Source organism: Callithrix jacchus, chromosome 5, assembly GCF_049354715.1.
Source record: "Callithrix jacchus isolate 240 chromosome 5, calJac240_pri, whole genome shotgun sequence".
NCBI lineage: Eukaryota > Metazoa > Chordata > Mammalia > Primates > Cebidae > Callithrix > Callithrix jacchus.
Genome location: NC_133506.1, coordinates 75250775 through 75277665, shown reverse-complemented (window position 1 = coordinate 75277665; position 26891 = coordinate 75250775). Strand labels below are relative to the sequence as shown.

Below are 26891 nucleotides of genomic sequence, written 5' to 3'. Positions count from 1 at the left end.
AGAGGAGAGATTCCTAACTATTGGACTTCCACAGAGACGGGATCTGCTTCCTCATTCAGTTCTGCCTTTCCCATCAGCGAGAGACTCCTCAGAGACCAGGACCAATTAGGAAGCTGTGCCAGAACTCACGAGTTCTTTGGATGGTATCTGAGGCGGAATTCAGCTCTTATATTTTATTTTTTACTAAAAAGATATTTTTGAGACTGTGTCTTACTCTGTCATCCAGGCTAGTGTGCAGTGGTGCAATCATAGCTCACTGCAGCCTCAAACACCAGGACTTAAGGGATCCTCCTGCCTCAGACTCCCAGATAGGTGGGACCTCAGGGGTCTGCCATGATTACTGATTACTTTGTTGATATTTTGTAGAGATGAGGTCTTGCTATGTTGCCCTGACTAATCTTGAGCTCCTAACCACAAGTGATGCTCCTGCCTCCGCCTCCCAAAGGGCTGAGATTATAAGCGAGAGCACCTGGGCCTTGCTGAGATTTTTCTACTTAGTCTTTTACTACAAAGGATATTTAATTCACAGAATATATAAATGGTAGGAAAATGTCTGGGTCAAGTGACATTTATAATATTGTAACTGTTGATATATAGACCAGAGTCCTTAGCTGAACTGGAAGGGCAGGCTTTAGGTGATTCATGGATGGACTAAAACTGTGGACACCGTTGGAAATATGTGTGAACCCACTGACAGTTTCCTATGATTTTCAGTCCTCAAAGTGTCTCTTGGACTCAAAGATGCCTCAGAGTAAAGGATGTGTGTTCCCCTAGTATAGGAACAAGGACAGTGAATACCTGTACACATTCAGCAAAAAAGCTTTGCCAAACTGAGTGCTTTGATGTAACGGTTTCATTCAACAAGTCAAAGTACCCAGGATCTCTTGGACATGATAATCTCACTCTTGGAAGGTCTCATCATTCTGCTTACCTTAAATATCCTTGCCACCTTCCACCCTCTCTTACCAGGCTGGACTGTGAAATGGGAAGGAAGAGCAGGGAGAGCCCAACACCCCTCCAGTTGAGAGTAGAGAGGACACAGCCACCGCTGAGACAGGGAAAAGAGGAATGGGGAGACCCTGAGAATGCTTTTGGACAATGCTCAGGTTGCAGCATTACCAGGAGATACCCTTCACCCCAGATCTCAAAGAGAAGAGATCAGAATGGCAGTTACATGTGTTTTTCTTCAAACGGGTTGCCAGGTTGGAATGGCCAATGACATCAGAGATTCCAACCTTCCTGATTGGACAGACCGAACTCTGGGCACCTGGGAACTCAGGTGGATAACAGCATCTTCTGAAAGCTGTTCTTTACTCTTGACTTCTCCTGAGCCTCTAGAAGACAAACACACTCTTCAGGGTCCTAATGGGGTCGGTAAGGCAGCTTTGGACAGAACAGAGACTAGGTTGTGTGGACAGAAACAAAGTCTTTGGGAGAGATCATGGCCAGTGGTCAAGTGCACCCCCCGTTTGAGGAGCAGAGCCCCCAGCTTAGCACAACGGTGCCATCCCCCCAGGTGGTGGTGGATGGAAGTGCCAGGACCATCAGGTGAGGTGACTGCAGGGAGAAGTGATGGGAAAGGATTGACTCAGAAGACGGACAGGCCCAGTGATTGGGAAGGAGCACCTGAGTAGGGTGTGTGTGAAAGAAACGAGGGACTCGGAAAGCCAGGGATCAGGGAAGGAGGGTGCAGGGAGTGGGGCTCAGCTTGGCCACATGGAAGGAAAACCTGGAACAATAACGGGGGTCAGGAGATGCACTCAAAAGATGACAGGGGAGAAGGAAGAGCTCAAGTGAAGGTTTCCATTCTTCTCCAATTGAAAGTTCTTATCTGTGATGAGGAAACCTTTTGAGGACAGAGAGGTGGAAGAATGGGGAGGTGGGGGAGAGGCAGATGGGGATCAGCAAAGGGGAAAGTGGAAACACGGTTTGGAGAAGCCTAGAGACAGTAAGGCAGGGGAGGATAGAAGAGTAGTATGTGGCTTTAGGGTGGGGTCTCAGGTGATCACTTGCAGAAACATTACACCATGGCCTGGTTTCTTCCTCAGTCCCCTGGGTAGATCCCAGCCCCTGGCCTCAATCCCTTGGCATCAAAAGGAGGAGGGAATTGTCAGACGAATCGGAATGGTCAGACGAATCCAAGGAGGAGACGGAGGAGGAGCTGAACTTGGAGCGCAGCCCTGAGCCCAAGGACACCTGGGTGGTGGAGACCTTGTCTGAAGATGGACTCAAGATGAGGCTGAAGAGAAAGCGAGTGTCCTCCATGCTCCCTGAGCACCACCAGGCCTTCAACAGGCTGCTGGGTAGGAGGACACCCCTGAGAGCATCTCCATTTGGGTTCATTTTAAAAAATGGAAAATTTCCAATAATCACACTTTTTCAATAAGAAGAATGTGTTCTCCTGGTGGGTGAGCCCTCCATGCGGGACGAGGAGGCCTAGGAGATGGTAGAGGATGAGGCTAGTCTTAAAAAAGGACTGCACTTGAAATGAGGAAGCTTGGTTTCAGGCCAGGTGCAGTGGCTCATGCCTGAGGTCCCAGTACTTAGGGAGGTTAAGGCAGCAGGATCTCTTGAACTCAGTCATTTGAAGGCTCAATGAGCTGTGACTGCACCACTGCACTCCAGCCTGGTTGACAGGGAAAGAACCTATCACAAAAAATTTTTTTAACAAAATGAAAGAAAACCAGCTTGGTTTTAGCTGTACCCTCTGAAACTCTAGGTCTCGTGCTGACTTTCTAAACCTAAGTGTGTCCATCCATAGAAGGGGATGACAAGGCCATGGGCACAGCCTGCTGTGACTGTCTCCCGAAGCAAAGATGGGAATTCCATGATCACTTCTGCAGTGGTCCCTTTGTGTCTCATGGGAGGACATCATGGCTTATCACAGCTCCTCATCCTATAGATTCTGACACCCAGGGCCTCCTTTAGCCTTTCCTCAGGGGAGTCTCAGAGCAGCAGCCTCCCTCCTTGCCCAGTGAGAGTCCTTCTCTCCTCTCCCATCCACCTAACGCTTGGCCACAATTTTGAGACTTCCCCAAGGGAGGCACAGTTCTCCTCTGTGGCTCCCAGGACAACTGTTCAGCTTCTCACCCTAACACAAGCTCTCTTTTCACAGAGGATCCTGTCATTCGAAAATTCCTGGCCTGGGACAAAGATCTGAGGGTTTCCGACAAGGTAAGGTTGTTCTCCACTCCACTGTGTTCCTGCTCTAACACACGGCCTGGGGGAGGGTGCAGCTTGTAAACTCATCATCTCCTCTCTCCCTCTACCATCTCCCACCTACTGCTCCCATTGTATTAGATGCCCAAGTTCTGATTTTTTTTTTTTGGAGACAGGATCTTGATCTGTTGCCCAGGTTGGAGCGCAGTGGTGCACTCATAGCTCATTTCACCCTCAACCTCCTGGGCTCAAGCAATCCTCCCAACTCAGCTTCTTCAATAGCTGGGACTCAAGGCATGAGCCACCACTCCCAGCTATTTGTGCTCTTTTTATAATCTGTCAGCATCTTCCTTAGGGCTCTGCAGGCTTCTTGCATAGTGAATGAGTGGCCACTACCTCTGTTCAGGGTCCTTTGGGATGCAAGCCCCAGATCACAGTAGTGAAACACATGACCCCTATCCTCTCAGAACTTGGGGACCTCAGCCTCTCAATGTGCTGGTATTACATACATATGAGCCTCCCAATCAGCCAAAATATCAAAGTATTCCTAAAACACTCAACACAACTCTTTTCATTTTCCAAGTCTTCATGTTATATTGACTCTATGTAATAATTCATATAGCATTTAGGTATAAGATAAACCTCTCCTTCTCTCCTTCATTCATTCATCTATTCATGTATTCCACAAAACAATGTAATGTATATCTTATGTGCCAGGGGATATGGAGGATGGGAAGAGAGAGGTCACAGCAATGCTTGTTGAATTAATGCAGCAAGACAAACAAAGCCCTATATTGTGCATTTGGTAGGGGAGAGATGATTAACAGAAACAAACCAGTCACTTCCCATCCTTGGGGCCCTTAGGATGGAGGGGGAGACAGGTATATGCAAACATAACAAGAAAGGGGGTGTGGGGAGGAACAGGGGTGGGGAATAGGATGAGGTGGTGTCACCTGTCTTGTGTAAGAATGACAGGACACATGCTTAGGGTAAGACTTGGGTTGGTTTTAAATTAAGAGGGGGTCTTGCTATATTACCCAGACTGGTCTCTAACTCCTGGCCTCCACTGATCCTCCTGTCTGGACTCCCAAATTGCTGGGATTCCAGGCTAGAACCACCAATCCCAGCCACCACTTGGAGTGTCTCCTTCCTGAAGGTGTGAGAGGCACCCTTCAGCAGGTCTCTGTCCAGCGAGGCCTGCTGAGGAAGGCAGAGCAGGTGTGGTTGCTGAGCTGAGGACAGTCCCCTGCCTTCCTCTCTGGGAAGCTGACTTCAGGCGGGGCTCCCTCCTGGGGGTGGCCCTGAGCAGCAACCCGATTTCTCTCCCCAGCTACCTGGCCAGTGACATGGAGGAGAACAACCAGGCCCCCAAACAAGACATTTTTTCCTTCCTCTACAGGAAGGACCACTCTCTCAGAGACCCTTGTTCCATAAGCTTCGATACCAGTTCCTCTGTTCCATGCTCTGGAGGACGTGGGTTTCCCCAGAGGAGATGGAGGAGGTAGGTGGGGCCATAAGGAGGTGGGGGTGAGGAGAGATGGGCTGGATCGGAGGCTGGAGGAGGGCAGGGTGGGGTCTTCCTGCGGAGTCCCAGGCTTCTCAAGTGGTATGTGTTTTTCCAGATCCAGGCTTATGACCCAGAGCACTGGGTTTGGGCCCGAGATCACACCCTCATTTCCTAGAGCTCCGGGTACATGGAGGCCTGAGGTCATCAGCCTGAGAGAAGGTACGTCTGAATCCTCCAGAGTAAAAGCTAAAGAAAATCCAAGGATCCCAATTGCTTGATCCAGCTTCAAACTTGGTCAACATGGCGAGACCCCATCTCTACAAAACATACAAAAATTAGCTGGGCGTCGTGGAGGGCACCTCTAGTCCCCATCACTCAGGAGGCTGAGGTGGAGGGAACAGCAGAGCCCGGGAGGTCGGGGCTGCAGTGAGCTGTGATTCTGCCACTGCACTCCAGCCAGGGCCACAGAGTGACACTCGGTCTCAAAAATGAGGATACTACGTAGGTTTAGGAAGGTTCCTTAGGATGGACACACTTGAGTTACGGATTTGGGAAAAGGATTCCCTGAAGATTTGGTTTACATCTTGTGCAGCTAACCGCATTTAGGACTAAGCATTAGACTTCAACAGGAGAGATTAAGATTCAGGGTTAGGAATCCAGTCTGGTGGTTCATGATGTTGTCATGTTAGACATGGGTGTAGCATGGTTCCAAGTTTAGATCTTAACAACATGGAAGGCCCCAAGTGTGATGAAGTCCAAAGCCATGTTCTCCCAGGGTGCTCTACTCCCTGGGCTCACTCCCTTGAAGTCCTTGCTATGGAGCAGATCACTGGGGGTGACTCTGGGCGTATTCAGTGATTTTTTTGAGTCAAGGTCACCAAAGTGTGACTATCAGAATCAAAACTGATGGTTCAGAGTCAGGGTTTAAAATGAAGGGTCAGAAATAAAATAGCATTTATACATTGCGCTGAACTCTACTTAGGACTGACATGGGATGCAAATAACCTTCCAGTCTAGAGATCTGCCTCCTTCAAATGTGACATCCTCTCTCTCACTTCCAGACCACTGGGCCCAGGGGAGATGGGTATTTTCAGCAGGAAGTTTATCCGACACCAGCAACACCAAAGACACCAGGAAGGAAGAGAAGAGTTTCCTGTGCTGATCATCTAAAAGAACCTGGACTCTTCTAGAAGGAGCAGAACCGAGTGACCAGGTTTTCCTCCCTGGAGCCAGGGGTAGTTCCTGGAGTCAGTGGAGGAACATGAGAAACCAGGGGTGTTTCTGGTTCCACCCCTTCCTGCGGCACCACCTCCCATTTCTCATTGCTGAATCCCAACCTCCCCTGGGCTGGAAGCTGGAGGGCCCGTTTCCTATGGACTTGGCTGCCACATTCCAGGAGCATTGGAAGGCACAACGCACGTCTCTGATTCTCACAGAATTCTTTGTAAAATATGAAATTACTGCCATAGGATTTTAAGAGATAGTTTAATATATACTGCACATTTTATTGGTTTATTTTCCAAATGTTGGCCATAGAATTACAACTATGTTTATTTTAAATCATTTGAAATTTTAAAGAGATATTTTAATATATATTATACATTTTATTGGTTTATTTTGACTATGTTGGCCATAGAATTACATTTATTTAGTATAGTTTTGAATTTTGTAGTATTGAAAGCATGCTGTTCCTATAGTTTTGTGATGGTTGTTACAGTTGTTATATACACATAAATATAATTCAGTTTTCATTTTTGAGAAAAAATTATTTTGATCCTAAATCTTTTATCTTTCCATCATTTTATCTATTATCATATGTGCTCGCAAAGCGAGCACTCTTGTTATCTATGGTACTGACCTAACTCATCCATTTATTTATAGCTAGGTGGGAGTTCTTCTACATCCTTTTAGACAGACATTCTTATTTTCTGTTTAGTGTTTGTTACTGAACTGTAAGAATTTAGTTGTGATTTTTAGTATGTCTTACGTATATACAAACATGTCCAATATACACTTCACAGTTTATGTGATTATTTTGAAAATTATGGGTGTAGAATTATTACTACATGTATTTAACTAGTTTAGAGATACAAGTGTTTTGGAAAAGACACTGCTGTTATGAAGTTGTGTAATGCTGTTATGCCTTTCATATACACATAAACAGAATTCTGTTTTCATTTTCAAGAGATTATTTTATCCTAAATGTTTTATTTTTAAATCTTTTTATCTACTATTATATGTGCTGCTGAAGCACTGTGTTTACTTAGTATAGTTACATAATATATCTATTACATTTTTAGCTAGGCGGCATTTACCCTAAATTCTTATAAAAATACATTTTTATTTGATGTTTAGTGTTTGTCATTGAATTGTGAGAATTCCTATGCATTTTTTACCTTGTATTGAAAGGTTTGTATGTTACTTTAAAGAGGACATGTGTTTGAAAGGGGGACGGGAGCCGTGTGTTTTAAAGAGGACAGTGCAGTGCAATGCCTGGGAAAATGCAATATAGATGAAGTTTTCTCACCTTCACAATGACTACGATGAGACTGGTCTGGATTTCTTATTTGTTGTTCAATAACATTTTTGTTTAATGAGGTTTTAGTTATCTGAACAAATTTATTAACTCTGGAAAATAATGCTGAGTCATTTTTCCTTTTTTTTTTTTTTTTTTTTTGAGATGGGGTCTTGCTCCATTGTCTAGGCTGGAATGCAGTAACTCAATGTTGGCTCAGAAACATCCACCTCCCAGGTTCAATCAATACTCTTGCCTCGGCCTCCTGAGAAGCTGGGATTACAGGCACCTGCCACCACACCCAGCTAATTTCACTATTTTGAAAAGAGGCACCATTTCACCTTGTTGGCCAGGCTGGTCTCCAACTCCTAACCTCAGATGATCCGTCCCCCTTGGCCTCCCAAAGTGCTAGAATTACAGGTGTGAGCTGCTGCGTCTGGCCGATAGAGTAAAACAATTTATGAGAGGAAGGAAGTATCTTGGGTTTCATTAGTAGAAATCAAATGACTGAAGTCAATGAACTCTGAGGAGATGCTTGACAGACACATAAGACTAACATCTTATTTTTAAACACAAGCATGACTGAGCCTAGAATGCAATTACTATTCCAGCAAATGGAACCGTGAAGCTATTGCTACAGGTTGCCTCCATTCTAGAACCCTTCCTCGTGTCGCCAATACCATAAACCACATGCAAATAAGGCGAGTAAGATTTGGGAGGAATTTGAGAAGCGTTTGTGCAATGCCCAAGAGTGAACTTACAATGGGATGAACTTAGGCTGTTAACAAGAGTCTGCACTGAGCCTGAGCTCTCAAAACATTCTTGGGATGGCCAGGCACAGAGTGGCTCACACATGTGATCTCAGCACTTTGGGAGGCTGAGGGAGGATTGCTTGGGCCTGGGAGGTCAAGGCTCCGTAAGTCATGATCATACCACTGCACTCTACCCTGGGCAACAGAGACAGACCCTGTCTCGAAAAACCAAACAAAAACATTCTTGGGAACTGCAGGTCTGTTGTATCTACCTCCCAATGATGTAGTCACAGGGTAGCAGACCAAATATTGTCCCACCTCCCGTTTAGTGCCATTTCTGCTTGTAGAGAATCCCAAGCCTAGAATAAGGGAAAGCTAATTCTTCTGCCGACTTGGTGAATTAGCCTGGGTGACTGGCTCTTGGTCCGCCTGCTGTGGATTGCTGCCTTAGTTGCCTTCCTGTCCCTGGCTGCATTCAGTGAGGGTCCAACCAGCCCACTCAAAAGGAACAGGATGAAAAGTGAGCATCAAAAATGCAGGATTACTTTCCAGAGGACATAAAGACCTTCTGTAGATCAGTAAAACTATAAAGCAACTTGATTTTTTAAATGGGCATGAAACAGGAATAGGAGACACACAGAAGAAGAAATGGCTCTATACACAAGTCACTTCACCTATCAGACTGGCAAAGTTTAAGAGACTGGTAATATACCATGTTGGTGAGTGTCTTAGTCAGTTTGGGCTGCTCTCACAAATTCTCATAGACTGGAAAACTTCAACATTTCTCTCTCACAGTTCTGGAGGCTGGGAAGTCCAACATCAAGGTGCCAAGAGAGGCAGTGTCTGCTGAGGGTCTGCTTGCTGGTTTGCAGAAGGCTATCTTCCCATTGTTCCCTCACACTGCAGACAGCGAAGGGAGAGAAAGCAAGCTCTCTCTTTTCTTATTAGGGCACTACACGAATCATGAAGGCACCATTCTTAGGAGCTAATTACCTCCCAAAGGCTCTGTATCCAAGTACCATTACATTGGAGATTAGGGTTGGATATGGTTTGTCTGTGTCCACATTCTAATCTCAACTTGAATGGAATCTTCCAGAATTTCCTCATGTCATGGGAGAGACCCAGGCAGAAGTAATTGAACCGTGGGGGCCAGTTCTTTCCTGTGCTATTCTGATGATAGTGAATAAGCCTCTAGGAGCGCAGAGAGGGATGGTGGTGTGTGAGGATCAAGATCATGAAAACTCCCATGACAGGCACCAAACCAAGCAGCAGAAAGAGCTTCCAGATAGGAGGAGATACTTGGGCCGGAGCAGAGGATGTCTTAGCAGCTACCACTATGGACCAACCTGGCCCTGGACCACCTGATTTCACGGACAATCAAGAATATGTCTCAGGGAGAACGGGTGATTTCAGAAACAGATGGCTTCCTCCGCCAAGGGCTGGCATTACACAGCCCCGAGACTGAGCTACAACCTCAGAGAAAGGGAGGGGAACCCCAGATTGACTGTGCCAGCCTCTGGATAAACAGTGAAACATGCCCTTCCGAGGAGCTTAGAATGGTTCTAGGCGGTCTTACCGTCGCCCCGCTGGGCCTTTTCCTACCGGGCTCCGGTGGAGAACCACCTCTTGTTTAGGCGTAGGTGTGTACTGCGTGGGGTGGAGGATGTCCTGCTTTCTATGTTGAGCCCATTGGGCTGGCTGGAAGCGACAGGTGTGTGTGATGTCCCGCTCTAGAGGGGAGGCTCCGGCGGAGCGTGGGAAGGGAGCAGGGCTGGGGTGGGCAGCGTCACCCGCAACAAGTCTCCTCTTCCTCCCGGGCTCGGAAGGAGGGCGCGGCGGCCGACCAGCAGGGGGCGCCAGATGACCGGCAATGCGGCGGGGCAGGCTTGAGGCTCTCGTGTCACGCCCCGGCCTGAGCCCCCTAGCCCACCTCAACCCACCACAGCCCACCACACCCCACCCCGCTCCCCGTCCCAGACAGAGAGGAGCGGAGAGGGCGGCGCAAACAAGCAACAAAACAAACACACAATAAAAACCTGGCGCATATCCCCCGCGTGGCGTGGTTTCTAACCTGGGGCCTCCGCACTACAACACCCCTGCCGCCGCTAAGCGCCTCCTTTCACTCTCTCCTCTTCTCCAGCCAAAGCCCGGCCCCTCCCTCACCCTCACCCACTCCTGAACCCCAGAGAGGCCCCGGGAGAAGGGCGCCCACACAAGGCCCCTCCTCCACCAGATGCCCCTTTTCAGCCACACTCACCCGAAGCTGCCTCCTGGCCCTGGGCTCCGTCGCAACCAGCATCTAACCAGGCCTGACGCCTTCCCAGAGTTCCTCAGGGCAAAGAGCAGGCGCAGAGGGCACGACCCCAGCAAGGGGAGGACCAATGGGAGCAGGGGGCAGAGGGCAGCGCCTGAGCTCCACGTGTGGGCCACGCAACCATGCAACCTGTTGCTGGGTAACCGCATCTCCCCTCACCGCCCCAGCACATCGTCCTGAGCCGCCCATCCTGTCTCCAGCCACCTTCTGCAGTCTCAAACACCGTCATCAGTGGGACCCTGAAGGCCGAAGGGAGAAACAAGAGGGCAACCACCACCCTTGAGCCACCTGCGGCTCTGCTACCCACCATTTCACTGTGAAGAGTCAGCTGCCTGGGCTGGGAGGTCACTGCCACCATGAGTCTGGGCATCATGGAAGAGGAAGACCTGGCCGAGTACTTCCGGCTGAAGTATGGGGGGCGGCTGCTGCAGATGCTGCAGTGAGTGTCCGAGGCCTGGCCCCTCTGTGCCTGGGACCACCCACACCCACCCCATGTCTCAGCTTCCAACCTGTCTGTCCCCTCCTCTTCTGTAACCCAGTGCCCCAAATTACCTTGGCACCAGTCCACCCCATCACCTGGTCCCTACCCGGTCACTCTCCTCCATCTCATTCCCGCGTGGCTCTTTATAATTTTCAACACAACATCCCTTTCCCTCAGAAAGGGAGAGAGGCCCCCTCCTTCCCCATAGGTAACTGTCTCCACCGGTTACTCCCAGCCCCAGACTAATCCACCTCAGAACACACAGCCCTGTTGCATTCACATCTTGGACAGGAAGTTCCCCAATGTTCAGGGAGAGTTGGAGTCACCATCCATCCAGCTACTGGAGAAGAAAAAGGAGATGAAGATCATTCATCATGCTTTGGTGCAGAAGAAGAAGGTGGGGACTCGGGGATGGAGGGCAGAGGTACAGGGAAGGAGTGGGTGGGCTGGGGCTCTGGGAGATCCCGTGGACAGCTCTCCATTGTGTGGGCAAGGTGGCTAGAGCCAGGAGTCCTCTATGGCAGTCTAGTCTCTTCAAGGAGAACAGAAAGGATCTGGGTCTTGGGGGTACTAGTGTCCAGGGATCCTCTGCTCTGAGCCAGGTATGGGGTAGAAAGTGGAAGGCTCCTCTGGACCCTCCTGGGCTTGAGGATGGAGCCTCTGGGGCAGGGGATGCTGGGGTCTTCCTCGGTACCCATGTCAGGGGCTCTCCTGACCCCTCTGCTCCCACACCCCCACCCCAAAGATGTTTCAGCTCAGAATGGAAAGCCTGAACCTGCGCTGGGAGGAACTGGGCATTAAGGAAGCCCAGCTGAAGGCTCACATCCAGAAGTTTGAGCAGTTCATCCAGGTTTGAAGGGGTGTTGGTGGCCACAGTGGGTGGGGGGATCCACACTCAGCAGTCGGGTAAACTGTTGCTCCTCCTCCTTGCTTCTGCTGACTCCTCGCCCTGAGTTAAAAGCATCCTTAGTGTTCCAATACTGCCTGGCACTTCCCTGGGCATCCTTTATGTCCCCCACCTGTCTCTGGTTGTGATTTCCCGTTTACCTATCAGTCTCTGTCCCCTCTAGATGGCTGTTTCCTATTTCCTTTCCAGTACATAGGACATACAGTTTATCCAGTAAATGACTGCATGGATGGATGGATGGATGGATGTGGTACAGTCAGGACTCAGCACTTGGGGAATACAGTGATGAATGAGAGAGTTTTAGTCCCTCCATCTACCCCACCCCTCCATCCTTGTCCTTGCACTGAAGGTCCGGGCAGGGAATAGTTGAAGGACCAGGCACCAGAGTTCATTTCAAGATGCCCCTCTCACTTCACTCCTTAGTGGAGCAATGTAATTGTCTGAAAAATCCAGATTTATCCAGACCCACTCCAGTTAGCACTTATGCAGCCCTGAAGGGCCTGGTCCAGCTCTGGGAGCTGGTAATGATTGCTGTCTGCTGCAAAGGAGCCCCGCTCTTAAGCATATTCCTTCCTCCTCTCTGCCTAAGCCACGTGGGACAGAAAGTCAATGGACTGGGCACATTCTCCAGAGGTCCAGTTCTTCTTAGCAGCCAGAGAAGCACGTATGGAGTAGTTGGGGCAGGAGGAGATTTGGGTGTGAGCCATTCTCCAAATGGCACTCAAAGGGTCAGCAGCTTCAGTTCCTGAAGAGTTTGCTACAAATGTACACCCCAGGGGCTTTCCTTGTTGCTTTCTGCAGATCTGAGGTTGGGCCCAGCCTTCTGTATACATTCATTCATTCATTCATATTTTATTTTTTATTTTTGGAGACAGTCTTGCTCTGTCACCCAGACTGGAGTACAGTGGCATGATCTCAGCTCACTGCAACCTCTGCCTCCCAGGTCCAAGCCATTCTCCTGCCTCAGCCTCCCGAGTCACAGGGACTACAGGCGAGTGCCACCACCCCTGGCTAATTTTTGTGTTTTTTTGGTGGAGACGGGGTTTCACCATGTTGGCCAGGATGGTCTCCATTTCTTCACCTCTAGATCCACCTGCCTCGGCCTCCCAAAATCTGGGATTACAGGCAGAGCCACCACACCTCTATATTTTTTTAAAAGCTCTGTAGGCAGTTCTGATGAGCAGGTGGATTTGAAAGCCACTGGTTTAGACCCCCTCAGTCCTCTCCTGGGCTTACAGGGCAGCACACAGATCCTCCGTGCACCTTCCTCAGTGGCCTCCAAGTGCCACATTCCATAAGTCCATCCATGTGATATCACAGGAGCCCCTGATGGGAGACAGGAGTCACACAGGGCGAGGGGTGGGCTTGTCCCTAATCTTAGGGGAGGGCTTGGCAGAAAGAATAGGCAGGATTGGATCGATTGCAGTAGCTGATCCTTCTGTCTTCTCACATCGAACTGCCTGTACCATCTCCTCCCTAAGTGGGATGCAAGTCTGAGCTCCTAAGCGCATGCTCTCCCAGTGGCCTTACCACCAGGCCCTAAGGCACCAGGTGCATCTCCTAGCTCATCTTCCTGTAACTCCAGCCCTGTTACCCCAGCTTGTGAAAGGGAGAGGGGCTCCTGCCTCCCTTCTCCACAGCTGGGAAAATGGAGGCACTGCGCACCGAATCGGGAGAAAATTTGCACCTCCCAGCTCTGATCCAGGAGTGGTTCTTCTGCTCCACGGAAAATGGCCACCGGGAAGAACAGAAACAACAGAAGCTTTGTGAGAAGTCTTCCTGCTACCACTTCGGGACTTTCTCAATCTTATCAAGGGGTTCAGTTCTCTCCAGACTCTGAGCCCGATGCAATGCAGGTCTCCCCTAGTCCACTCTCTGAAGTCCAGAGCCCAAGTCCCACAGGAAAGAACCATTTCCTGTTTGCCCTCCCCCCGCCCCCAGGGCCACCTCTTGACCTTGGATGAAACCTCTGTCCTCACAGCCCCCTGAGCCCCACCTCAGTCCACAGAAATCTCCTCAAGCAGCTTCAAATACCCCTAAGAGCCTTTTCCTTCACCCCGCTTCTGCCTCATGGGTGGCCCAGCAGTCTGCCTGTTCCCAGGATGGTTTGAGCACATGGAGGGGTCTGAGGGCACCACCAGCCCCAGGATGGCCTGGGCCCCGGGAGGACCGGGCGAGGCTTCCTGACCAGTGCTGCTTCCCCCGGCCCCAGGAGAACGACCAGAAACGGATCCGAGCCATGAAGAAAGTCAACAAGGAGCGAGAACTCAAGTGTCGGCACTTGCGGGAGCTGACCAGGGGCAAGCAGGAGATGGTGGCGCTGCGGCTGGAGCACCAGCGTCTGAGCGCCAAGCTGCAGGACTACTCCATCTTCAACAAGTACCTAGAGAAAGTGGTGGAGAACTCCGAGGTGAGTCCCAGGAGCCCGGCAGCGGCTGGCCCTGGCAGCTGCCTCAGCCCCACCTCCTGTTTCCTGGGGCTTGGGGCAATGGGGTGGAGCTCAGGCTCAGTTGGCTTCAGACTGTGGACCTTCTGAGCCCCAGGGACTCTGCAGGGATGGGCACCCTACTCTGAGGAGATGCAACCAGTCCTTGGGGGGCAGTCAGGGGCAGCTAAAAGAAGCCTCAAGTGAGGCTGGATGAGTTTCCCAAGGGGTGGGGCCTAGTGGTATGTCTTGAGTCACAACTGTGTATATGTCTTGCATGAGTTGCATGTTTATGTCTACATGTGTATCCTTGGCTGTGTCTGTCTAAAGGGGTGTGTGTGTGTGTGTGTGTGTGTGTGCGTGTGTGTGTGAGCAGGTGGCCTCTCTCTATCCCTGTGTCCCCTCTTCTCAGTGTCTTCTGTTTACTGGAGAGTAAATTGGGAAGGGGAAAGGAGAGGAGCTGGAAAAACACCCAGCCTCCTGGTATTGAAACACCATACAAACTGGGGTGTTTCAGATGTCCTGGGAGTTGGTGCTTCACATGGGTAACTTCATTCAGTTCTCTGGTCAGCCCCAAGGGGAACCCAAGCTGATCATCCTTTTACAGAGAAGAAAATGGAGGCTCTGAGAGGTTAAGTCACTTGCCAAGAGTCTCACAGCTTATCAGTCTCACAGCTCATTTGCTTTTAGCCACTTCTCCGTGGGCCCCACAGTGTAATTGACCGGGGCTCTTCCTGCCATCCCTGTGGCCCAAGCCCAGAGAACTTCTCAGTTCCAGCATGGCTCTTGCAGTGTAATACTGCTGATGCCCCTCCCAGAAACCAGAAACCACCCCCACTGCCCTGAACTCTGTGGCCCTTCTTCTCAGGCTCCTGGCTGGGGCGGAGAAGGGCCTCTTCCCAGGTCCTTCTTATGTGGTGAGTCCAGGTGCTCTGTCCCAGATCCTCTACTTTTCTCCCTGATCAATACCTAGGGCCTTCCATGGATGCCACCCATGTCACACTATCTCCTCCCCCATGTGACCAACAGCCAGAAGAGCCCCCCACCGGGGCAGATAGAGGCACCCCCTCCAGGCACGTGGATCTATGTCCTGGTAGAGGAGGGGCGACAGAATGCCCAGCTGTTTAAATTTCCCACAATTCCCATATCAAACCACTCACCTAGTTTACTCATGCATGAGTCCCACATCTGCGTTATTTCCTCCACTCAAAGCTGCTACGTACTATAAGGTCAGTGGTTCATTTCATGGTTAGAGTTTCTGGGGAAGCGGGCAGGAAGTAAGGAGGGACTACCGTATTAAAACAGCCGATAAATTGCAAGATGTGGCCAGGTGTGCAGTGGCTCACACCTGTAATCCCAGCACTTTAGGACGCCAAGGTGGGTGGATCACATGACGTCAGGAGTTCAATACCAGCCTGGGCAACATGGCAAAACCCCATCTCTACTAAAAATACAAAAATTAGCCTGGCGTAGTGGCAGGTGCCTGCAATCCCAGCTACTCAGGAGGCTGAGGCAGGAGAATTTCTTGAACCCGGGAGGCAGAGGTTGCAGTGAGCCAAGGTCATGCCGTTGCACTCCAGCCTGGGGGACGAGAGAAACTCCATCTCAAAACAAAACAAAATATTGTAAGGTGTGTCTTGAGTTCAGAGTTGCTAAAATATGTATCTTAGGATTGAGGACATTGGCCTGTGTCTCGCTTCTAAGCTTAAGACCCCCATATCTAACTCTTCCCCGTGCACACTTGTCTCATCTGCTTCCTGCCACCCCCAGGCCAGCCCTGCTGCTGGTTTGTCCTGTGCTGGCGAATGGCAGGACCACCCACCCACAGCTCCACCAGAACCTGGGCCTCCTTGGCTCCTCCCTCTTGCTCAGTGCCACAGCTATCAATCAGCAGATCTGGTCTGTTCTGCCTTAGAAGTATTTCTGGAATCCAGTCCCGGCCCCTTCCCCATCCAGGCCACCAGTGGTACCTCATCTGGAGTTCCACTCGGCGTCATTCCTGGCCAGCCTGTTTTACATTCCTCCCACTCCGCTCTTTCTTTCTTTTCTTCTTTGTTTATTTTGTTCAAAATACTCTAAGCATACTGGAAAGTATAGAGACACACATAACAGCAACCAAGTACTCATCACATAGCTTTGCTAAATCTTCATCTTTCCCCATCTGCCCCCAGTTCTGCTGTCTTAAACACTACTGACAATTGAAATCCAATAAATGAAATCCTGTGTCCTTCCAAATCTCATGCTTTTTCACCTCTCCTCAGACGCCGAGTATCCTGCTTTTAAAAATTCTCATATCATGCTTGTTTTTATTATTTTATAACATTGAACGTTTTGTAACTTTTTATGAAATTTTTAAGCATATACAGAAGTAAATACAACAGTGTATAGAACACCTGCTGCTCATTATTTGATTCCAGTAATTATCAATTCATAGTCACATCCCCCATACTATCCCACCTCTGCCATTTTGAAGCAAATGGTATGTTTTCAACCATATATGTCTCTCTGCAGTATGTATCTCTAAGAGATGAGAGTTCTTTGTAAAATAACTATAACACCATTGTCACACCTACTATAAAACTGATAGTAATTCCTTAACATAAAATATCAGTATCATTTATTGCACAAAATGGGGCAAGCATGGTGGCTCATGCCTGTAATCCCAGTGCTTTGGGAGGCCAAGGTGGGAGGATCACTTGAGCTCAGGAGTTCAAGACCAGCCTGAGCAAAAAAGTGAGACCCTCCCCGCAACTGTACAAAAAGTTTAAAAATAAAAAGTAGTCAGGCATGGTAGCACCCATATGTGGTCCCAACTACGTGGGAGGCTGAGGCAGGAGGACTGCTTGAGCTCAGGAGGTCAGGTCTTCAGTCACCCATGTTTGTACCGCTGTACTCCAGCCTGGGCAAGAGTGAGATCCTATCTTTTAAGACAAATTATTGCACAGATGCTTTTTGTACAGTTGGTTTGTTCCAATCGTGGTCCACTAAGGTCCTCACACTGCCCTTAGTTGGTATGCTTCTTAAGCATGACACAAAAGCGGTTATATCGCATGATTCCACTCGTGTTTAAAAACAGGTAAAATTAATCTTTAGTGATAGAAGTCGGAATATTGGTTTCCTCAATGGTGGGGGGAAGATACTCACTAGCAGCCCTTCTTCGTTTATTTGCTAGAACACTACCATTAAAGAAAAGGACTTCATAAGAGAGAACCTTCCCATTTGATGATTGTGTGGGTCTTACAGAGAAAGTCTGTTAAATGCTTTATTTACAGTTTTCAGAATAATGAATTGCACCCACCTGTAATGCTTCTAGTATCCTTGTGAACTTATAGGTTTTTAACATATTTGGTATGTTTTAAACCTTTGCACTTATTCTTACTAATGTTCAAATCATCTCATCTTTGGGCACTGGAGGCTCTTCCATTTGACACCTGAATCATTTTGGCATCAGCATTAAGTTTTAGAGGTGTGTTCCTAGTAGCTCGGATGTAGTCCGTTTATTTGAACTGTGGTACGCTGTTGCACTGTGTGCCAGATGAACTTTCAGAAATGTAGATGTGAACTGTCTCTCTGCTTTTTCTTTTTTGAGATGGAGTCTCACTCTGTCACCCAGGCTAGAGTGCAGTGGCACAATCTCTGCTCACTGCAACCTCCACCTCCTGGGTTCAAGCAATTCTCTGCCTCAGCATCCCGAGTAGCTGGGATACAGGTGCCCACCACCATGCCTGGATAATTTTTGTATTTTTGATAGAGACAGGGTTTTACCATCTTGGCCAGGCTGGTCTTGAACTCCTGACCTCGTGATTCACCTGCCTCAGCCTCCCAAAGTGCTGGTATTACAGGTGGGAGCCACCACGCTCAGCCCTCTCTGCTTCTTAAAATCCTTCAATGGATAAAGTCCACACTCCTTCCCAAGGTTTACTGAACTCTTGCTTGCTTGCTTTCTCTTTCTTTCTTCCTTCTTTTTTCTTTCTTTTTCCTCCTTTCTTTCTTGCCTTCTCTTTTTTTTCTTCTCCTTCTTCTTCCTTCCCTCTTTCTTCCTTCTTTCTTCTTGTCAATCTCTTCCTCCCCATCTTGAACTCAGGCTACCTTGAACATCCTGAACATACCACCCCCTATTCTGTTTATCTTTACCCAGGCTGCCTCCTCCACCTGTAGTACTGCATCACCTCCCCACACTCATTTTGCTGGCTGTCATCTATTCATTCCTCCCGTCTCATTTCAGCTACCCTTTCTCCCAATAAACCTTTTTGGGCTATTTCTACCCCCTCCAGTGCTGAGTTGGGTGGCCCTTCCCCAAAGAGGCATATTTGGGGAAAGGCCAGCAGGGTAGTTCCCAGGACACCCACCTGTCACTGGCGATGTCATGAGATGGAGAAGGTGCTCAGGAAGTTTCCCCTGGGTGGCCGAAAGGCATGCTTTGATAAGCCCCTAGGAAGGCAACTTGGCATCACCGAACTGGTGCTCATGCTCTGCCTTCTAAACAGGGTTGGTTTCAGGGCTTCTCTTCCACTGAGCAGGACCTGAGGATTAGGGCCAGAGTGGTGTGGTTCTGGACCATGCCGGAGGAGGTGAGCTGAATCTGGCAGGCCACCTGCCCCACCAGCACCCTCTCCAGCCCCCGCTTCTCCCTCAGCAAATGAACAAATACCAGAGGTCACCAACTGGAAGGCTCACCCAGATTCCTGTCCAGCCCTGTCCCCCAGTCAAAGATAGGGCTTATCTTGCTGTTGTAACTGTTTACTTGTCTGTCTGTCCTCCCTCCATGCCACCCCTCGGGATATAATCTTCCTAAAATCAGAGTCTGGTTTTCCTATCTCCTGCTATTTCCCTGGCATTTCGCCTCGCTCCTGACTTATAAGTGGTTCTTGGTACAACCTTGTTGAATAGGAAATTCTTGCCTTGGGAGACATATCAAAATGCCCTCCACCAGCAACTATCAACCCTGGCTGTGCCTGGAACCACCTGGGGATCTTTTGCAAAATTCAGGTGTCAGAGACCACAGAAGACTTGTTTATTCATCTGAATTTCTGGGGGTGGAGACTGGCAGGTATCCTTTTTAAAGCCCCTGCAGGTGATTCTAACATGCAGTTAAGATCAGAAATCCCTGGCCCAATTGTACATCCCCCCCAGCCTATCAAATGGACCATGGCCGATACAAACCCAGGAGAGGCAGGCAGCGGGAACCCCAATGTTCCTCACAGCCTCCGGCCATTCCACTGGCCAAGGGCCTGTCTCCCCAGATGTCCAGATGTCCAGGCCTCCAGGCTGGGGTTTGGCAGGACTGGGTGGCTCCATCAGGCCCCTGGGACTGGCTGTGCATTGTCCTGAGCCCCTGTCCGCAGTTCGAGGAGATCCATGAGGTGATCGCGCGCTACAAGACACTGGTGAGCATGCACCACGACCTCATGCAGTCTGCGCAGGAGGGGCAGGAGAAGATTGAGCACGCCAAAGCCCGGCTGGCACACTACATGGAAGAGAAGGATGATGAAATCCTGCAGCAAAACAATGAGCTGGCAAGGCTGCAGATGCGTTTTGACCGTGCCCGCAGCAACGTCATCATCTGGGTGAGGGGGCCCGGGGCGGGTACTGGGTGAGTGAGAGCCCTGAGTACACACACACACACACACACACATTCTGTGCTCATGCCCCGTCCTATCCCCTCCCCAGGAATCTCGCTGGGCGCACATCCAGAACACTGCAGCCAAGAAGACCCTCCTGCTTGGCACCATTAAGATGGCCACGCTGAACCTCTTCCAGATCGTGAGCAAGCAGCTGAAGGAGGCGACTGAGGTGGCGCTGGAGGACACACACAAGCAGCTGGACATGGTAGGAGGATGGAGACAGGCCCTGGAGCCGTTGGGTCTGCTGGGCCAAAGAGGTTACCAATTGGTTGGGTGGAACAATGAAACCAACAGAGCAGCAGAGGAGGGGCTCTCAAATTTTCACAACATCGGAATCACCTGGGAGGGGGAGGAGTCTTACTGGGCCCCACGTCCAGAGTCTCTGACTCAGTGGATCTGAGATGAGAATTTACATTTTCAGCAAGTTCCCAAGTGAAGCTGCTGATTTCGGGTTCCATACTTTGAGAATCTTGCATTAGCACCAAACCCTTTTTGGCTCCAGTATACAAGGGACCCATATTGAATCCATTAGTTGTATAAAACAGCCTTATTAAATTCTAGTGAGATACTGTGACTTGCTGAAGGCCTGAACCTGAGGCCCATCATTTGTTAAAAAGAGAAATTGGAGGCCGAGCCTGGTGGTTCATGCCTGTAATCCCAGAACTCTGGAAGGCCAAGGCGGGCAGATCACCTGAGATTGGGAGTTTGAGACCAGCCTGGCCAACATGGTGAAAGCCCATCTCTACTAAAAATACAAAAATTAGCTGTGCATGGTGGTGCACACCTGAATCCCAGCTACTTGGGAGCCCGAGACAAGAGAATTGTTTGAACCTGGGAGTTGCAGTCAGCCGAGATCACGCCACTGCACTCCAGCCTGGGTGACAGAATAAGACTCCATCTCAAAAAAACAAAAAGAAATTAACCAGACATGGTGGCACAAGCACCTATAATCCCAGCTACTCTAGAGGCTGAGGCAGAAGAATCACTTGAACCCAAGAAGCAGAGGCTGCGATGAACCGAGAAAAAAAAATTGACTGAGAGGCACTTTCCCTACTTAAAAAAACAAGGGGGGGTAAACTCATGAAATATACACAGCAAGGCAAAAGAAGTTCCCTAAAACAAAAAATCAGCCTACACCTTAAAGCATGTTTGAACAGAATTATGTTACAACCCAAAGGAGGAAACTTGTAAGAAAGTTTGTTCTGAAGGTAGCAATTCTCAGCATTTCGTCTTTACACTCCTAGAGTTTATTGAGGACTCCCAGAGAGCTTTCCTTTATAGGGGTTGTATCTATTGGTAACTACCATAATAGAAATTAAAAGAGAAAATTTAAAAATATTTAATTAATTTATTTTGAATAATAATAAAAAGTATGTCAATAGAAATAGCATTTTTATGAAAAAGGTTTCAGAAGTGTTTTGTGAGAAGAGTGGCATTGTTTGACATACTTGCAGATCGCTTTAATGTCTGGTTTAACAGAGGACAGGCAGGTGCTCATGTCTGCTTCTGCGTTCATTCTGCTGTGACAGTATATGTCATGGAAACTCCACTCTGAGAAATGCCACTGTGGACTCGTGAGAGAATAAGAGCAAAACAGGCAAATAACATTTTTTTATTATTATAAAAAGAGTTTTGGCCTCAAAACCCCTGTCCCCCAGAATAGGATATCAGAGACTCCCAGAAATCCTCAGGCCCAGCTGCGCAAGATGGCTCATGCCTGTAATCCCAGCACTTTGGGAGTAATCCAGCACTGAGGCAGCTGGATCACCTGAGGTCAGGAGTTCAAGACCAGGCTGGCCAACATGGTAAAACCCCATCTCTACTAAAAATGCAAAAATTAGTCAGGCATGGTTGCGGGCACCTGTAATCACAGCTACTGGGGAGGTTGAGGCAGGAGAATCACTTGAACCCGGGACGCAGAGGTTGCAGTGAGCCGAGACCGAGCCACTGTACTCCAGTCTGGGTGACAGAGTGAGACTTCCTCTCAAAAAAAAAAAAAAAAAAAAACTCAGTCCCCCTCCCCTCGGCCACCCAGAGGTCCTCAGGCTCCTGCCCTTAGCTGTTGTGAAGAAAGATGCAGCAGGATGGTGGGGTGCCATGGCTCACGCCTGTAATCCCAGCACTTTGGGAGGCCAAGGCAGCCGGATCACCTGAGGTCAGGAGTTCAAGACCAGGCTGGACAACACGGTAAAACCCCGTCTCTGCTAAATATACAAAAATTAGCCAGGCATGGTGGCAAGTGCCTGTAATCCCAGCTACTCAGGCAGCTGTGGCAGGAGAATCGTTTCAACCCAGGAGGTGAAGGTTGAAGTGAGCTGAGATTGTGCCATTGCACTCCAGCCTGGGCAGCAAGAGCAAAACTCTCAAGATTCAGTGGGAGATGCCGCTCTCCACCCCCTCACTCCCACAAGTGCATCCCCTGCTGAGACCATAGCTTCTAGTCCATCCACTCCAAATTTTGAGTTTCTGAATCCCTCTCAACTTGGATTTACCTCTACAGGAGAACTTCACATTGCCCAAAAGTTATTTGAAAATATCTCACTTCGTTCCCATAGGAGATGAAGCTACTCATGGAAATACACATGACCAAGTAGCCTAAAGATTTAAAATTAAGGACCTGGGAAAGTACAAGTTGAAATCAGAGGTCAAGGACGGAGAGAAATACAGACTGCCCTTGGTTCTTAAGGGCCTTAGACGGGGGCAGTTAATTGCCAGCTTCCTGGCAACCCAAATGAAAAGCCACCAGTAGTTCTTATACCAGAATAAGAAAAGATAAGGTTTCCTCTTCCTGGCAGTTAGCTCTCACAGAAATTTCCTGATGAGCCTTCATTGACATTTTATGATGTCCTCAACAGCATCCCTGCAAGCAATGCAGGCACGGGCTTTGTAAAGCAGCTGCTTATACAGAACAAGGAACGTGGTGCACAGGACAGCTTAGGAAAAGTGATTCTGCAGAAGGCCAGGGCAATTTGAATTCCATAGAGTGTGTCATGGAAGGTTTGGCATTATCCCTGAAGAAAAGCCAAACTATCTGAACAAGCACTTTCCAAACTGAATCCTGAGATACTGTTTCCTAGGGGGAATAAGCGGACTCCATAGACTAATAGATTTAGAAAACTTGAAATTAAACGAAGATAAGATTTTAAAAAACAAACAGGACTTGGAGTCTTTGCTATGCCCTGAGATGCTCCCAGCAGACAGTGTTTCTAAAACTGACTTGACCACAGAACTCCTTTGAGGCATGTGACCATTTAATATGAGAACATAGCTGAAGAAATGCTGACCTGTCTTCTTGGGAAAGCTGCTTTAATTCATTGACTCTTTGTTTTCTCATTTGCACAATGGGAATGATATTGGTAATAGTAACAGTGTCAGCAGCTGACAGTTGTCAAGAGCTTTGGACAGTCTGCGTACTTTCATCTCCAGAGACAGCCTTGAAAAACAGAAGTTTTAGAACTGAAATCTTTTTTAACTTTTATTTTAGGTTCAGGAGGACATGAGCAGGTTTGTTATATAGGTAAACTCATGTCACAAGGGTTTGTTGTACAGATTATTTCATCAACCAGATACTAAGCCTAGTATCCAATAGTTATTTTTTCTGATGCTCTCCCTCCTCCCACTCTCCACCTTCAAGCAGGCTCCAGTGTCTATGGTTCCCCTCTTTGTATCCACAGGTTCTCATCATTTAGCTCCCACTACTAAATGAGAACACGCAGTATTTGGTTTTCTGTTCCTGCACTAGTATGCGAAGGATAATGACCTCCAGCTCCATCCCTGTTCCCACAAAGGACATGATGTCATTCTATTTTATGGCTACATAGTATTCCATGGTGTATAAGTACCACATTTTCTTTATCTAGTCTACCATTGATGGGCATTTAGGTTGATTGTATCTCTTTGCTATTGTAAATAGTGTTTCAGTAAACATCCCGTGCATGTGTGTTTGTGGTAGAATGATGTATATTTCTTTGGGTATATGCCCAGTAACAAGATTGCTGGGTTGAACAGTAGTTCTACTTTTAACTCTTTGAGGAATCGCCACACTGTTTTTCACAATGGTTGAACTAATTTGCACTTCCACCAACAGTGTGTGAATGTTCCCTTTTCTCCACAACCTCAGCAGCATCTGTAATTTTTTGACTTTTTAATAATAGCCATTCTGAGTGGTGTAAGATGGTATCTCATTGTGGTTTTAGTTTGCATTAGAACTAATATCTTAGAGGCTGTCTGGGCCAATCTGTTCTCCCTCTCTCCTTATTAAAGATGAAGAAACTGAGTCCCAGAAAGATGGAGTGATTTCCCCAGAACTACGATGGGGGCGCAGCTAGTCATCTGACTTCTGGAGTAGCACCCTTTTCTGTGTTATGCTGACTATGCTCTTTAAAACAGAAGCCAGGGCCAGGCACAGTGGCTCACGCCTGTAATCCCTCTCAACTTTGGGAGGCTGAGGTGGGTAGATCACAAGGTCAGGAGTTTGAGACCAGCCTGACCAAAATGGTGAAACCTGTCTCTACTAAAAATACAAAAATTAGCTGGGCGTGGTGGCAGCCACCTGTAATCCCAGCTACTCAGGAGGCTGAAGCAGAAGAATCGCTTGAACCAGCGGGTGGAGGTTGCAGTGAGCCAAGATCACACCACTGCACTCCAGCCTGGGCAACAGAGCGACACTCCGTCTCAAAAAGAAAAAAAAAAAAGGAAAAACAAAACAGAAGCCGGTGAACAGAATTTACATTTCTTTTCATGACTCAAGGTTAACAGAGTAAAACTCCATCTCAAAAAAAAAAAAAAAAAAAAAAAAAGGAAAAAAACAAAACAGAAGCCAGTGAACAGAATTTATGTTTCTTTTCATGACTCAAGGTTATCACGATGAGCATCAGCTCTGGGTTTCGAGCGCACAATCACCTTGAGGGTAGTGAAGTTGTGGAAGGTGGTCTCAAACTCCTGAGAGGCCCATGCTGACAGGACCCTGCCTGCCAAATCCTTTTTATCCATGAGCCTGCTCGTGACCCTTTCTTCTTCCTCCTGTTTGATTCTCAGCCTGGACGTCACACATCACCAGGCCTGCTTCTAGAAGTTCCCAGCTCCATCCCTGTTTGTTGCTTCTAATTGGCTTCACCTGATACTCAATTTCACCTCAAAACATTGTCAAATGAAAGAAAGCGGCTTCCTCAAGAAGTGTGCTGGCTCATGCCTGTAATCCCAGCATTTTGGGAGGCCGAGGCGGGTGGATCACTTGAGGTCAGGAGTTCAAGACCAGCCTGGCCAACATGGTGAAAACCATCTCTACTAAAAACACAAAAATTAGCCAGCCAAAGTGGTATCACCTGTAATCCCAGCTACTCCGGAGGCTGAGACATGAGAATCACTTGAACGCAGGGAGCAGGGATTGCAGTAAGCCTAGATTTTGCCACTGCACTCCACCCTCAGTGACAGAGCAAGACTCTCGTATCAAAAAAAAAAAAAACAGTCAGTCACAATAAAGCGATGACGCACCATGTACTCTTTACAAGTGAATGCCTGGCATGCTCCATCTTGGGAGGAGGGATGCCTCTGGGGGACGGAATTAACGCTGGGCTCCTTGCCTTTTTAGATCCAGCAGTTTATCCAAGACCTGTCAGACATCTGGGCAGAGGTGAAAAAGAAGGAACAACAGCAAGTCCGAGTCTAAGGCGGCAGCCTGGTTCCAGAACGTCCTGAGACGGAAACCATGAGAGGATAAGCCGGGAACCTGCAGTCCAGTCAGTCCAGCGGAGACCGACGCCCCTGTGCCTTCCTGCTGGGGAGCACCTGGCTGTTTTCCCCTTGGGCCCCACTCAATCCCTGAAAATAGTGTTATAAGAAGTGTGTTCTCAAGTTCTCTCTCTCCCTTTGGTAGTTTATTCATGGGGAAGAGTGTCAGTGAAGGGGGCCCCCCCACAAGCACTCGCTCTCGAAGCTGGTCGCCTAGGCTGCCTGGGAGCTAGAAACCACATCTTAGGTCTGGTGTCCTCTCAGCTTTGGGTGCACACACAGTCAGTGTTCAGGTGGGCAACAAACCAGAACATTAGTACAGGGGACCCTTCCCGCATCCACCACTTCAAACATTTATTTTTATTTTATTTTATTTTGTTTTATGTATGTATGTATGTATTTAGAGACAGAGTTTCACTCTTGTTGCCCAGGCTGGAGTGCAATGGTGTGATCTTGGCTCACCACAACCTCTGCCTCCCAGGTTCAAGCAATTCTCCTGCCTCAGCCTCACAAGTAGCTTCGACTATAGGCATGCACCACCATGCCCAGCTAATTTTGTATTTTTTTTTTAGTAGCTACAGGGTTTCTCCATGTTTGTCAGGCTGGTCTCAAACTCTCCCAGTCTCAGGTGATCCTCCACCCACCTCGGCCCCCCATGGTGCTGGGATTAACAGGCATGAGCCACAATGCCCAGCTTTTTTTTTTTTTTTTTTGGAGATGGAGTTTTGCTCTTGTTGCCCTGGCTGGATTGCAATGCCATGTGAAATCTCAGCTGACTGCAACCTCCACTTTCTGAGTTCAAGGGATTCTCCTGCCTCAGCCTCCTGAATAGCTGGGATTACAGGCGCCCACCACCACGCCCAGCTAATTTTGTATTTTTAGTAGAGACAGGGTTTCACCATGTTGGTCAGGCTGGTCTCAAACGCCTAACCTCAGGTGATCCACCTGCCTCAGCTTCCCAAAATGCTGGGATTACAGGCATGAGGTGTTTCTAATTTGGGTACAAAGAAAGCGGCTTCCTCAAGAAGTGCGGTGGCTCATGCCTGTAATTCCAGCATTTTGGGAGGCCGAGGCAGGTGGATCACTTGAGGTCAGGAGTTCAAGACCAGCCCAGAACTTTGAAGGCAGCTTCCCAGTTCAGAGCTGCAAAACTGCTGAGTTGAGAATTCTTCCCTGACTACAGGAGCAAACTTTGCTCCCCTACCCCACTGTGTGCCCTAAAACATGCAAACAAGGCTGGGCATTGTGGCTCATGCCTGAAATACCAGCACTTTGGAAGCCCGAGGTGGGCAGATCACAAGGTCAAGAGATCAAGACCATCCTGGCCAACATGGTGAAACCCCGTCTCTACTAAAAATACAAAAATTAGCCAGGCATGGTGGTGCATGCCTGTATTCCCAGGTACTTGGGAGGCTGAGGCAGGAGAATGGCTTGAACCAGCGAGGTGGAGGTTGCAGTGAGCAGAGATCATGCCATT

At 48.6% G+C, this 26891-nt stretch overlaps 2 protein-coding genes and 1 long non-coding RNA gene across 7 annotated transcripts in view; 2 read left to right on the top strand and 1 right to left on the bottom strand.

The window, feature by feature from the left end:
* The window catches only part of LOC144582576 (uncharacterized), a 124832-nt gene extending 114569 nt beyond the window's left edge, over positions 1–10263 (bottom strand). For all 3 annotated transcript variants that reach the window (XR_013535574.1, XR_013535576.1, XR_013535575.1), the window contains exon 1: positions 10191–10263. This is a non-coding gene — a long non-coding RNA (uncharacterized LOC144582576). The remainder of the gene's footprint in view (positions 1–10190) is intronic.
* On the top strand, positions 1319–5863 carry SPDYE4 (speedy/RINGO cell cycle regulator family member E4). Its single transcript, XM_078373033.1, is given in 8 exon segments — positions 1319–1527; positions 1529–1548; positions 2049–2303; positions 3116–3199; positions 4426–4568; positions 4571–4660; positions 4782–4885; positions 5728–5863. Coding segments are annotated over 7 exon segments (738 nt in total). The 5' UTR covers positions 1319–1441; the 3' UTR covers positions 4842–4885; positions 5728–5863.
* Positions 10264–10378: 115 nt separating the features above from the next.
* Positions 10379–25537, top strand: CCDC42 (coiled-coil domain containing 42). 3 transcript variants are annotated; one of them, XM_002747923.6, is made up of 7 exons: positions 10379–10686; positions 11020–11125; positions 11474–11578; positions 13848–14045; positions 19406–19627; positions 19731–19889; positions 25275–25537. In XM_002747923.6, exons 1-7 carry the CDS (start codon positions 10604–10606, stop codon positions 25350–25352), a joined length of 951 nt encoding a protein of 316 aa, XP_002747969.3. In that variant the 5' UTR covers positions 10379–10603; the 3' UTR covers positions 25353–25537. The 3 variants fall into 3 exon arrangements, with proteins under 3 accessions (XP_002747969.3, XP_078229157.1, XP_078229158.1); XM_078373031.1 differs by having other exon boundaries at positions 19304–19627; XM_078373032.1 differs by having other exon boundaries at positions 10964–11125; positions 19304–19627.
* The last annotated feature ends 1354 nt before the right edge of the window (positions 25538–26891 follow it).